Source organism: Aphanomyces invadans (genome assembly GCF_000520115.1).
Source record: "Aphanomyces invadans strain NJM9701 unplaced genomic scaffold supercont1.19, whole genome shotgun sequence".
NCBI lineage: Eukaryota > Oomycota > Saprolegniomycetes > Saprolegniales > Verrucalvaceae > Aphanomyces > Aphanomyces invadans.
The window spans coordinates 557,954-570,881 of NW_008580164.1; the positions used below are offsets into that span (position 1 = coordinate 557,954).

Genomic DNA, 12,928 nt, shown 5'->3' on the forward strand with positions numbered 1-12,928 from the left:
GCGTACAAGGGAGAGAGGGTCAAGATCTGGTCCACCTAGTGAGAAGAGAGCGTTGTGCGACCTGCGTCGGGCTCGCAAGGACCTATACGGACGCGAAATGTGTCCCGACGGATGCCCAGGGAGCCCGTACAGAATCTGCTACATTTTCCCGTTTGGCATGGGTCCGACGTCGCGCTCGACCACTTCAACCCCGTCGATTGTGTGAAGTGCGAGTGCCGCGACACATATGTCAGGTAAACATATGCGTATATTTGAAGGCTCATGTACCTTGTAAAATTCATCCTATACAAAACAAAAGTGCAAAACACACTGAACAGGTGAATATGAACACGTGACCATCTCGAACTAAAATCGATGGTTTTTCCCGTGATAACCTCGCACGACGAGGTTTGTCCCAATGGCGTATTTCCCGAGATGGTGGAAGAACGTTCGGCCGTTGACGTGGCGCCATGACAAAGTGGCGTGGGGGCGACCGTGGAGGAATTAGTCACAGGAAAGAATGGGTGGTGCTTCGGCATTTCAGTCAAGGGCGATCTCCTCCGTCCATGTGTGAGTAAACGCGACCACCCATGGACCGTGGCCTTGCTCTCTACCGTACTCGGCCAATGTGCGACTACACAATGCACAACACCACGACACACCACTGAACAGGAGCGGCGGGCGTTGGAATCAGGCACGTTGCTTGGACAGCAGATCCCGGTGGCATAGAACACCTTCCCCCTCCCCTCGGTGGAGTTGCCTCGACGGGACCATCGCGATGCGGCGGACAACTGGCAGGCCCGGTGTTGGCCCCCCCCAGTCGCCCAAGGGCCACCCAAGTGGTTACACATGCGCCACCGAACACAGTCCTGGTGTTGCTGTCTTGTTACATCAGGTTGAAGGTCGCTCCAGTCGCAGCTTCTCAGACGACGAGCTCGCGCTGGCGCCTGAGCCATAACCCACGAACGAACCCGCTGTACACCTGCAGCACACGCCGTCGGAAATCCCATCGACGCCTGGCGGCGACACACGTCCACTACAGCCATACGTTGTGCGATCCCACCGTCCCGTGCCTGGAATGTGCCATGAATCATGCATCACTCGCGGCAGTGTCGACCGCACTGGCAACTCCCCCCGCACGCGTATCCACCGCAGCAAACGACTGAGTGGCCTCGGTCGATGACGTGGCGCGTCCTGAGGAAAGGTAACGCTTTGGCTGGTTTGTCCCTTGGACTCGGGAACAAAAAACCGACAGCGTCGGCTCAGCCAATGGGAGAGGGCCATGGGCGAAACCAATGGCATCGCGATGCAAACTCGAAATTGGGCGACGGCGATGGGAGCTGGAGCGGCGCCGCAGGTGTGCACCAATTCGTCCGCGTATAAATTTGGCGTCCTTCCGGAAGCGGACTTGCCGCTACTTCGCCAGCGCATCCTCGACCACGCCTCCTCGCTGCCGTCTCCACTGTTCGGCACGATCTTGCTCACGGTGGAAGGGCTCAACATCCGGCTGAGCGGGTCGACGGATGCCGTCTTGGCCATGCAGTCATTCTTGAGTGATCAACTGCATGCGAACTTGACTCCAATCGAGTACAAAGACTCGTACACGGATGAGCCAACACTGCGCAAGTTCCTCGTCCGCATCAAGAAGGAAGTGATCTCGATGGGCATGACCGACGTGGTCAATCCGGCACAGACTGGCCTCGCCCAGCACATTTCCCCCGAGGATTTCAAAGACTGGATGGACCAACGCAAGGACATGCTGATTCTTGACACGCGGTACGTGTGCAGCACTGGTGCTTGAATCACGTGATGGTCTCACTGGTGCAATGTGCAGCAACGACTACGAGGTTCTGCTATTCTACGACGCGCGTATCGGCTATATAACGTTATGTAGGTGCGGCTAGGTACATTTGAGAACGCGGTGGACCTCAACATCAAGAGCTTCCGTGTGTTTCCCGAGGTGGCCAAGACGCGGCTGGACTCTGTGCCCAAGGAGAAGCCGATCGTGATGTTTTGCACGGGCGGGGTTCGATGCGAGAAAGCTGCGTATGCGCTGCAGCTTCAAGGACATTCCAACGTGTATCAGCTCGACGGCGGGATCCTTCGTTACTTTGAAAAGTGCGGAGGCGCTCATTACCGCGGCGACTGCTACATCTATGACGACCGCGTTGCGTTGACGCCTGCGTTGACCAAGGCCGAGCACATTGGGATGTGTTTCGTCTGTCGGAATCCTCTCACGCAGGACGAGCTGTCGTCGGCCGAGTACGTGGCCACCGTGAGTTGTCCATATTGCGTTGGCGGCAAGCGGTCCGACTTTCGGTCCGTCGTGTAGGCAATTGGTATTGAATGCAGCGTTTTGATTGGTGGACAGGATGTCAGGACGGTCGGTGATTGGCTGGATTCGAACCAGCAGATGCACTTGACGTTTGTATGTCCGTGGATAAACGAGACAGCAAGCAAATTACTTACGGAGAAGCGTCGACGCAGACTCTGAATCGGCGGCTACGACCTCGCTGGCGTGCCGCGCACAAGAACGACGATGACGTCGCTGAAGATTCCGTCCATCGAAGATATAGATGAGCAGGAACTGATGCAGTTCGATCGGCAGAGTCAGTTCGACAGCTCCACGATGGAGCGGCTCCTCCAGGCCGAGCAGAGCGTGCGCAAGGCGGCCCAAGCCACGATGGACGCGTCCAACATGATGAACTTTAACAGCAAGGCATCGGCCTCCAGCCTCATCAAATCGACGTCGTCGGCCGGGACAGGATTTGACGAAGCATCTGCATCGTCGTACGCGTCGTACTGCGTGCCCGAGCTCGTTCCACCGAGTACCGACAAATCCACACCGGTCTTGACCTCCGCAGGAACCCCGGTCGCGCCGACCGCCCCACTCCCTCGCCTAAAGTATCCCACGCCTGCGCACGGATACAACATGAGCTTCGAGATCCCTCGCAGTGAAGACGGGTCGACCGCACGCGCTGCGTCCTGTGCAATCACATCGGATCAAATCGACGGCGACGGACCGCCTGTCGTGCGTAAGATGCCAAGTCAGCCCATCTTTGGCGTCAAGGGAAGCAGCAGCGGTAGCCTTAATGGGAGCTCGAGCGTCGCAAACGGCTTGCCGCCGCCAGTCCCTGGGGCAGCACTCTCGAAAGGCAGCGACTCGATCTACACGTTCACGGTGAAAAAGGCCGACAACATTTTGGACCAAATGAGCAAAAAGTCAACGGTCCTCGTCCAAATCGACACCCACCGGCGGATGCTGTGCTTTTTGACGCCGACAAATCCGACGGAAAAGGAAGAGTTTTCCTGTGCGGCGGTCAATGCAAAGCCGTATCAAAAGTTTGGACTTCACTTGCGCATCGAAAAAGGCGGGCAGGCGCCCGTGATGAACCGGAAGATTACATTCTTTGGCGCAGACGACCGGGACCGATTCATGGAAGCGCTCGAGCAGGGCAAAGTCATGTACAAAACGCCCAAGAAGCTCGTGGTCAATGGCAGCCACCACGGATTCTCCGCTAGCCACATGGCCGGGAACGAGTCGAGCGACAGCTTTGAGGACCTGGACCAGTGGCTCATGGAGTGCAGCCACACGAGTTTCCCCGTCCAGGACCCCGACTTGGAGCTCACGCTACTCGAAGGCGAACACGTCGTCGAACACGTCCAGCGCGTGACCAACATGGTCGTGATCTCGCAGAAAGAACGCGCCGTCCAAGGCGTGATGAAGATCACCAACTATCGCATCGCGTTCATGCCATACGACACGTCCGCGCGGTACGGATCGTTTGAGGTACCGCTCGCGGCGCTCCTCCCGATCAGTCGCGAGGGCCTCAAGCTGAACCTGCCGTGCAAAGATCTGCGCAAGATCTGCCTCGCCATGCACGACGCGTACACGCACAAAAACTATTACGACGCTCCGCCGCAGACACCCGACGTCCGGTGGATTCAAATGCTCATGACCAAGATGCGGCCGCAGATCTCGATCTCGTCCTTGTTTGCGTTTACGTACAAAGCGGCCAAGGTCGAAGCCGGCCAGGTCGCGACCTCCATGGACATGAACCCGTGGCTCGTGTATAGCCCCATGAAGGAGTACCAACGGCTTGGGTTCCTCAGCAACGACGACAGCGCGGCCAACGACCCGAACGCCATCACGTGGCGACTGCTCAAAAATCCCAAGTGCCGGTTCAGTCAGACATACCCTCAGCTCATGGTCGTCCCGTCCTGCATGACGGAAGAACAGCTCGTGCATTCGGCCCGGTTCCGTTCGCGCGGCCGTCTCCCCATCGTCGTGTGGCGGCACCCAGACAACAAGTGCGTGCTTGCGCGATCTAGCCAGCCCAACTACGGTCTCCAGTCCAAGCGGTGCGAGGCCGATCGCATTCTTCTCAAGAGTTACCGCGACAGCGCCAACAAGAACAGCGGTGGCGTTGCCCCGCCATTGCACATCGTCGACGCGCGAAAGAACTTGGCGACCCAAGGCAACCGGTTCAAGGGCAAAGGCGTTGAAAACTCGAGTCATTACGACAGCGCCGTGGTCGAGTTTCTCGGCATCGCCAACATCCACAAGATGCGTGACTCGATTGAGTTGCTCCAGAGTACGTTCGGCCATCTTCCACAGGCGGCAGCTCGGCATCGATCATCCAGTGTTCATGTGTGGTGTGTTGCAGATCTGGTCCAGCCTAGCGTGAGTGACGACGGCCACAAGGGCTTCCACAGCAATTTGCACGGTGCGTACATGCAGTTGTGTGCTATCATGTCTCGTTTGATCGCTCCTGGCATTCATGGAGTGCCGCCGTGGATGCCCCATGCCTGTCACGTGGTTTGGCCCTTTCTTGCGTTCGAGGTGAGACTGTTCGACCTGACTCGAACGTCGGCTTTGTTGTAGAAACAAGATGGCTGAAACACATCATGAAGATTCTCGCGGGTGGATGCCGCATTGCACAGATTCTGCACGACGAAGGCGCGTCGGTGCTCGTGCATTGCAGCGACGGATGGGACCGGACGCCGCAGCTGTGCGGGATTGCCCAGCTTATTCTGGACCCGTACTACCGCACGATTCGCGGGTTTGCGTGCCTGCTCGAGAAGGAGTGGTGCTCATTCGGCCACAAGTTTCACGATCGCGTCGGCGTGGGCAAAGACGCGGCCGACATGCCAAACGAGCGGTACGACAAGTGTGTTGTCGGGTGGGTGCTCACGGGGGTGGATGGGAGTAGGTCGCCGGTCATGCTTCAGTTCATCGACTGCGTGTGGCAGATGACGCACCAGTTTCCGACGGGTTTCGAGTTCAACGAAAAGTTTTTGCTGCACATTGTCGACTCGCTCTTCTCGGGGCTGTACGGGACGTTCCTGTACAACTCGGAGCAGGAGCGGCTCAAGGTCCACATTTGGGAAAAGACCGAGAGCGTATGGGCGCCGGTGCTCGAGAACCCAGCGACGTACACGAATCCGCAGTTCCAGCGCACGTCGCGCGTGCTGTTTCCGCGCGCCAACTTGAAGCGCGTCGTCCTGTGGGAAGGGCTGTACTTTCGATGGGACCCCGAGATGCACCCTGCGTACGTCGAGTCGCTCGATCCGCTGTTCAAGGTAAACGGCCTCGCCTGTTCACCAGGACTGTCGAGCATGGGCTGGACCTGTGTGATGGTATCTTGCGTGGTCCTGGTGTGCCATCACTTCAATTCATCGTCGTAATGTCTTGTCGTTTGCTGGATGAGTTGCCGATGCATGTAGCTCACTTGGCTGCGGTGATGCGCCGTAGACCCAAGATGCGCACCAGGGCAGCGCGATCACGTCCGCGGCCCTCATCGACGAGTTTCGCTTGGAAGAAAACCATTTGTCCCTGTCGGCGACCCACGACCGCGCCGACACGGCAGTGTACTTGTCGGATGCGTCGTCACTGAGCGAGAATGACGACGACGACTACCCGGTGTCGAGGCCGACGATGCGGCGCAAGTCGATGCAGCAAACGCATGGCCTGCGCAACGGCTCATCATCTCAGTCACCCCACAAGGATGATGACACGCAAGCGATCAAAGCTGCGCTGAATGAATTTGCGTCGCAGGCGGCCGACCGCGCCCGGGAACGAACCAAGGCCAACATGCTGCGAGAGACCCTTGCCATCATTCCTGACAAGAGCCGCGTGAAATATTTAGAGGACCTGCTCTCCGAGAGCGTAGCGCGGGAACTGCAGCTCGAGGCCCAACTCAACGCATTGCATGGCCACCTTGGTGGTGGAGCAGGCAAAAGGACAGACGACGACTGAGGCGCCTTCGGAAGCGGCGGCGCTACCATGTTCCATCCATGCTACATGGCCCGAACGACCACTAATGCAACACAGATCTGTCCGTTTACATCTTGTCCGGTCGAATTTCCTCGAGACGGTGGCTGGTTTCATGCACCAAAGACGAGTTGATGGTGGTCGTGAAGGACACGCGGTTGCGTTCGGGTGCGCCATCGTCAGGTACGCGCCCTGTCAGACATACGTCAGTCTAACCGAGGTAGTACAAGTGTCAAGCACGCAATAGGAGCGCGAGCAGCGCAGGACATCCGCCGCGCCTGACACCTTGATGCGGGCTGTGCCAATACTGCATAACTCGAATCCCGTTAGATTGGATATTCTCTTAAAACCAATAATATGCCATCGGTTTACGATTAGAAAATGCATGAATGGACGACCTCTATAGTTTACAAGATACATTGCTTCCAAGCACGGCTTCATGTCAGGCGAGCAAGAGCCGCTGCTAGACAAGTCGGCATCGCTGCGCCTTCGCAGCAACTTGTCGTCCTTGTGGCGAACCGATACGCCATCAACAGATGCCAGTGCAAGACCTCCCATAGCGCCTGGCTCCACAAGCCCACCAAAGATTCCGTTCCAGGCCCCGTCGTCGACAACCAAGGTTTCGCTTGGACTGACGACGCTTGACGCCAGGCAACAACTCGTGGCCGCTGTTGAGAAACAACTCGACCGACAGCGAAAGGGCGGACATCGTGAGCTCTGGTTCGGCTTTGTCGACACGCCCATGTGGCTGTTGTTCCTCTCTGCGTGCATTCGCCTGGCCGAGTTTGCTTGGCGCGAACACCGCATTGAGGCGACCCACGAACCATCACATTTTGCTGACCTGGTTGAAAGCATCTTTCTCTTTCTCGCAGCTGTGTTTAACGGCTTCTTGAACATGCTGCTGTACCGTCGAGAGTCCCGCGAAGTCGCCGAGCGTGTCCATTATGCCGTCAAAGTGCTGTGCAAAGCCACGCCGCCTCCACAACCGACGTCTCCGCACATACCAATGCCTGTGAAGCCTCTAGGAAAGCGCGACAGCATTCTCGCGCCGTCTTCTTGCTGCGTGGCGTGCTATCGAGACCACAAATGGCAGTCCATCCCGATGAACCTTCTTGTTGAAGGCGACGTCGTGGCCCTTATGAGCGGTGATGTCGCGCCCGGCCGCGTTAGGCTCTTGCCACTGGACCAGCCACCATCTAGCTCGCCGTCCTGTTGCGTTGCAACCGATCCTTCGTCGTCCGTGAATTCGTCCATCTCGTACGCCCGTGGAGAGAAGATTCCGACCGCTCATTCCCAACCACTCGAAACCACGCGCAGCAATGCAACGTTCCAGCCACAAATTGTGTTAAGTCTCTGCGGAGACATGCACGTTTACGTCATGGAGGAGACGCCGGTGCTCCAGGACGTGGTCAACTCGATGACCAACGTCGAACGGCCTCGCACAGCCATTCAAACCTTGCAAGTTGGCGGCAAGTCGTTGGCATCGATGCTGTGTCTCGGCATCACGGTCATCGTTCTCTGCAGCATCGCCGTCCGGGCGATGCTGCTCCCCGAGCCACCGCACCACGTGATCAACCACGTGTGCCTCGGTACGGACCTCTTTGTGCATTTCGGCAATGGCGGCAATCCCACAAATGACGCTCCGTCATGACTGTTGTAGCGCTGGTCGACGTCATGTTGTGCTTCGTGTCATTGCATACGCCGTTCGTGTGGTGCATGGGAGAAGTCGCTGCAACTTCGCACCTCCTCACCGCCTTTGAAGCCATTCTCGAGAGCGAAGCAACGACCCAGGTCGCGCCGAACGCGGCGGCCGGACTCGACAGCGACATCGATATGGACGTGTACGACGTGGAGGAGCGAGAGCAGTCGCGCTTGCGCAAGACGAAGCGACCGTTTGCCGTGGAGCGATCGTGGTACGTTGTCATGGCGGTGTGAGTGAATGGCCCGTGGGAATCGAGTGCCGAGCGTAGGTACTACTTCTGGCTCACGCTCCAGTTTCGCGTCATGGACTGTGCGGATGCCCACCGCACGCGATATCACAACGGGAAGAAAAACAAACTGACGATTCCGTACTCGGGGTGAGTTTGCTCACCCAGCACACAGTGTCCCTGGCGTCGTGGAGAGCCCAGGGTCTCCAGCACAGTGGCGTGGCTGACTCCGCTTGCTTTGAGCTAGCGTGCGTCTGCTGGAGCGCCTTGGAAGCACGACAATGCTGTGCTGCTTTGACGACGACGTGCTGTGTGAAGAAGTGCCGTGCGCGGAAGAAGTATTTCTTCTCAACGAAGATACCAACACAGTCTTGGATTTACACCCGGAACCGCTGTGCACGACCGGTGAGGCTGGCGCCATCGTCGTCGTTGGTGTGAAATCCCGAACGTCACGTTTTGTCGTAGGCGAGAAATTTGAAGACCCCAAGTGGCGTGTCCATTTACCAAGCTTGAAACCTTTGGGCCTTGCCATTCTCCTCAACGACTGCGAAGATCCCATGACGGAATACTTGAACTCGTTGCGGCACTTGAGCAATGAGGCGTCGGCCGCGCCCTTTTACGAAGCGCACAACGCTTCGTCGTTGCCGCACCGCGAGCTGCTCCACTGTGTCCAGCAACTGTCTGGCTATGTGCGGCTGCTGCCGTACCCGCGGCATCTCCTCAATTTGGCCAAGTACACCAACTCGTGTATTTGACGGAAGGAGTGCTGAGTTTGGACCATGCGGGCTGAGTAGAGCGATCGGCTTCCGCGTCGACGACTTGGCCCATTTCAACCGACGCCAGAGCATCCATGTCATTGCCCCCCGCCTCGCATACGAAGAACACACGAGCGACCACCACGACCAAGGCCAGGACGACACGCGGTTTCGAGGGCATTTGAAGACGCATTTGTATTCGACGGTCGTGCTCGATAAGCGGTCGCAAGGTACAGCGTTGTCGCCGAGAGCTGTTCATGTCGTCGCCTGTAGGCCATCAACTGCTTAGCCGAGGCCATCCGTCGCTAGCAGTGTCGCAGTGCAGCGAATTCTGGGATGGCAAATCCATTTGCCCGTTAACCAAGGACAAGCGGCGGCTGATCTTGGACATGTACCATCAATGGCGCGTGGAAGACTTGGACTGTATTGCGCTCACGTACGCGCCGGTCGCGCAAAAGTGCAATGGCCTGTTCAGCGATGCCGACCATTTTACAAAACTCCCGCCGCTCTTTCTCGTGGAAGAAAGCATCCACACAGACGACGATCTCGACGACCACAAAACGCCGCTCGTGTCACCGGGCGTCGGTTCCGTCGGTTCAAACGACGCGCTCAAGCAGACGGCTGCGCTTTCTCCCAGTACGTTGATGGGGACGGCCGCCGCTTGAGTTGTTCGACGCGTGATGGTGTGTTTTGTTCTCTGTAGCGAGCTCAGCGAAACACCACACGACGGCATCGTCGACTGGCGTCGGAGGCAACCACGACCGGGACCTGTGGAAGTTACAGGAAGACCAGATCTTTCTCGGGATGGTGGCGTCCGGCGTTCAGCCGCGAAAGGGCATGGTCGGGCTCATCGAAGACGTGACGGCGTGCGGAATTCGATTCGTGTACTTTTCCCCACGCAACATGCGTCGATCCAAGCTGCTGGCCGAGAAAATGGGCATCGAAACGGACTGGAACTGCGCCATAAGTCTCCGCGACTCGGACGGTCCGGATCCGCATCGAATGACATCCAACTACTCGGATTGGGACGTCAAGGCCCGGCTGCCCCATGGTACGTCCTCCGTGGAACGGTGCGTTTTGTCCGCAGCATGGACGGCGTTCTAGGCACGGCGGCCATTCGACGGCACTTGGAGCTCGTCGACAACGTCCCGCTCCTCGTGTCGCTGTATACAGACAGCACCCCCGACACGATCAAAGAAATGATTTCAATCTTTCAAGAAAACCACGAAGTCGTCCTGGGGGTCGGCACGTCTCTCCGGGAAAGCAACGTCCCGTTGTTTGCCCAGGCCGACTTGTCCGTTGCGCTGGAAGGCAGCCCCCACACGTTGTTCGACACGGAGCTCCCCAAGGTATTCGCTTGCGCTCGGACTCTTTGACTGTCCGTCCTGACCTCGATGCACACAGGGCGCGCAACTGCCCGTCTTCTCCGACGTCGACATGGAATTGAGCCAAATGCTCAACACGCTCACGTGTTCGTTCACTGTGCGCAATTTTTCCAACACGCGAGTGTCGCCGATGATCCTCGTCGACTTGATCCGGCTGGGGCGGCACATGCTGACCAACTTTATCCAGCTCGTGCACTACATCTTTGTGATGCAGCTCTTCGTCGCGACGGTCGTGCTGTTTTCGTACGTGCTGCCGTTCCCAGAAGTCGCGTCCCTCGGGTGCATGTCGATTCTGTGGCTGCTGTGGGTCGTCGTGCCGGCGGTCAGCTTGTCGCTGCTGTCGTCGCCGCCTGACAAGCACATTATGACTCGGACGCCGCGAAAAAACGAGACGTCGGCGTGGAGCGACGATGCCGCCCGGCTCGCCGTCTACTTTCTTGTCCGGTACGGCATCGATCCGTGGTCGCCTGCGCATGTTGGATTCGATCCTTGCTGGTAGATACGTCCCGTCGGCAGTGTTTGTCAACTTTGTGTTTCAGTTCATTTTTGGCCTGTCGTTGCAGTATCGCGCCAAAGCCGCGGCAGTCGGCCCTGACAGCCACTCGTGGTGGTACTATGCGAACGGAGGTCCCGACTTGTTCGTACACCCGCGGCCACGTGCGATCATGGCCGCGCTGGATCGGGCCGAAGCGTTCCTGTTGCTCGCGATGGGGTGGTTTTGCATCTTTAGCAGCATTAGTCACCACTATCGGTCGTACAGCATCTTTTCCGAGTCGCCGTTCCGCAACCATTCGTGGATGTGGACGTGTGCAGTGCTCGTGGTCCTCCAGGTAGTGTGCGTTGTGACCAACTCATTTGGAAATCGCTCACGCGGTGAGTCAACAGGTTGGCGCGAGTGTGTGGCGGGCCGGGGGCCTCGTCGGCGACGACGGCGTGTCGCTCGAATCGTTTGTGGTGTTTATTCCGTGGTACTTTTGGCTCGCGCTGGGCGTGTGGCCGCTCCTTGTGCTCCTTGTCGACGAGCTTGCCAAGCAGCACGACCACCGACTCCTCATTCGATACTACAAGTTCCTCCGCATGCAATTCGACACGCGGCTCGGGATGTGGAGTCCAAAGTAGAACGTGCATCGTCAGTCAGTCTCAGCCTAACAACGCGAGGATCCATCCCGTTGTATACTGTCGCGCTTGGTTTATCACCCCGACAGCATCGCACTATAGGTGCACGATTTCCTCCACGGCCCACCCGTAGAGAAGAATTGAGTAGGGGGCAGAGCGCCGCCGTTCTCGGCACAGCGAAGCGTAGCAAGCAGAGGAACAACATGCCATCCAAGATGGCCAGCTGCCCCACGTCCTGTCGCGAGACTCAACACACCGACGTGACGGCTTTCATTCACGGATGCTGAGTTGCGAAATGGGCCATTTCGGACAAGCACGTCTGGCGCCAATTCATAATGGCGCATCAAGGTGTTCTGCGCTCAAATGCTAGGGCTCGTTGAAGTCGGCAGCCACGCGCCTGTGATGAACACGCGTGTGATGCTGGAAGGCGCCCACATGATGGGTTTGCAGCTGGCCGTTGACGTTGCAAGCGGACGAGCAAGCTGAATGCGCCGGACCAAGTGGACGCCACGACGACTACACGGCACGACCTGAACTTGTCCTTTGGGATAGAATGTGGCTAGTACAAGTTGGTTCAGGCACTCGAAAGCGGGCTCGAGTCTTGTCGGTTGATTGCATCATCGACCAAAGCGATGGCGCCAATCGTCCAAGTTGACCATATCGGCCACCGATCCCGTTCTAGAGTGACTCTTTCGTGCCATGTAGACCAGCGTCCGTCGCTTCCTTAAGCCGACTGGGAGCGCCAGGTGCAAGTGATGGAGTTGCCCTGGGTAAGCGCGCTCGACTCAATCGTGCAGCACCCATCAACGTTCACAAACACGTCGGTGGCCCATACCTTCTTCACGGCGCTCCCTGTGACCGCCATGCCCCACAAGGTCGTTCGCGAATCGCTACGATATACAAGGACGCAGCCCCGGTGTGGCTCGAGGACTTGCGAGCGGCGTCTTTAAGGGGGCGTCTCGCGAGTATTCCACACCACGGAGATTGTTGCGCTCGAGTCGTACGCGCGGCGCTACCGCCAACCCACGGCATCGACGAAGACCTTCGACACTGTTGCACCCGGCAAAGCGATGCGTGTTTCGGCCAGACACGAATGTACATTTGTAGCTGGAAACGGCAAGCGGATGGAGCAATGGATGGCTCACAACACACTGAAACTGCTTCAAATCGCACGTGCGATGGCTACGTTCGGGTGGAAATGATGCAGCGATGCCTCGCCAAAAGCATAAAGCTGTTCCTTGTCGCCACCAACGAGGACATGTATGACGTCGCAAAACTGCGCGCGATCAAGTCGGCGGCTTTTGCGTGGCACCGATGCGTGCTGGCCTTGGCACAACAGGAGACAAGAGGTGTGGCCCAGCCCACTCTTCGAGCGCGTCAATAGCACAAGCAGCAACGTTCGGCGATCGAGATGCTCTTATACAGCCTCGTAACGGAGAAGCGGTCGCGCCCGCTGTGGTTGACGAGCCAAGACCCTCGGCAAGAACAACT

The 12,928-nt window shown here is 57.8% G+C and overlaps 3 protein-coding genes across 3 annotated transcripts; all 3 read left to right on the plus strand.

The window, feature by feature from the left end:
- Positions 1–1,297: 1,297 nt before the first annotated feature.
- H310_09001 (hypothetical protein) lies at positions 1,298–2,350 on the plus strand. The gene is made up of 3 exons (XM_008874942.1): positions 1,298–1,755; positions 1,814–1,826; positions 1,874–2,350. Exons 1-3 carry the CDS (start codon positions 1,313–1,315, stop codon positions 2,309–2,311), a joined length of 894 nt encoding a protein of 297 aa, XP_008873164.1. The 5' UTR covers positions 1,298–1,312; the 3' UTR covers positions 2,312–2,350.
- Positions 2,351–2,416: 66 nt separating this feature from the next.
- H310_09002 (hypothetical protein) lies at positions 2,417–6,436 on the plus strand. Its single transcript, XM_008874943.1, has 5 exons — positions 2,417–4,574; positions 4,647–4,706; positions 4,865–5,141; positions 5,193–5,562; positions 5,735–6,436. Exons 1-5 carry the CDS (start codon positions 2,519–2,521, stop codon positions 6,236–6,238), a joined length of 3,267 nt encoding a protein of 1,088 aa, XP_008873165.1. The 5' UTR covers positions 2,417–2,518; the 3' UTR covers positions 6,239–6,436.
- A 240-nt stretch (positions 6,437–6,676) lies between these two features.
- Positions 6,677–11,503, plus strand: H310_09003 (hypothetical protein). Its single transcript, XM_008874944.1, has 12 exons — positions 6,677–7,842; positions 7,914–8,166; positions 8,224–8,331; positions 8,429–8,586; positions 8,647–8,914; positions 8,976–9,166; positions 9,210–9,572; positions 9,640–9,987; positions 10,041–10,285; positions 10,341–10,765; positions 10,821–11,151; positions 11,207–11,503. The coding sequence occupies exons 1-12, from the start codon at positions 6,693–6,695 to the stop codon at positions 11,438–11,440; spliced, it is 4,074 nt and encodes a 1,357-aa protein (XP_008873166.1). The 5' UTR covers positions 6,677–6,692; the 3' UTR covers positions 11,441–11,503.
- Positions 11,504–12,928: the final 1,425 nt, after the last annotated feature.

Coding starts and splice junctions, on each gene's coding strand:
- H310_09001 (XM_008874942.1), top strand. CDS start 1,313: ATGGGAGCTGGAGCGGCGCCGCAGGTGTGCACCAATTCGTCCGCGTAT.
- H310_09002 (XM_008874943.1), top strand. CDS start 2,519: ATGACGTCGCTGAAGATTCCGTCCATCGAAGATATAGATGAGCAGGAA. Junction 5,142..5,192: donor GCCGACATGCCAAACGAGCG/GTACGACAAGTG, acceptor GGATGGGAGTAG/GTCGCCGGTCATGCTTCAGT. Junction 5,563..5,734: donor CGCTCGATCCGCTGTTCAAG/GTAAACGGCCTC, acceptor GATGCGCCGTAG/ACCCAAGATGCGCACCAGGG.
- H310_09003 (XM_008874944.1), top strand. CDS start 6,693: ATGTCAGGCGAGCAAGAGCCGCTGCTAGACAAGTCGGCATCGCTGCGC. Junction 8,167..8,223: donor TTTGCCGTGGAGCGATCGTG/GTACGTTGTCAT, acceptor TGCCGAGCGTAG/GTACTACTTCTGGCTCACGC. Junction 9,573..9,639: donor GACGGCTGCGCTTTCTCCCA/GTACGTTGATGG, acceptor TGTTCTCTGTAG/CGAGCTCAGCGAAACACCAC.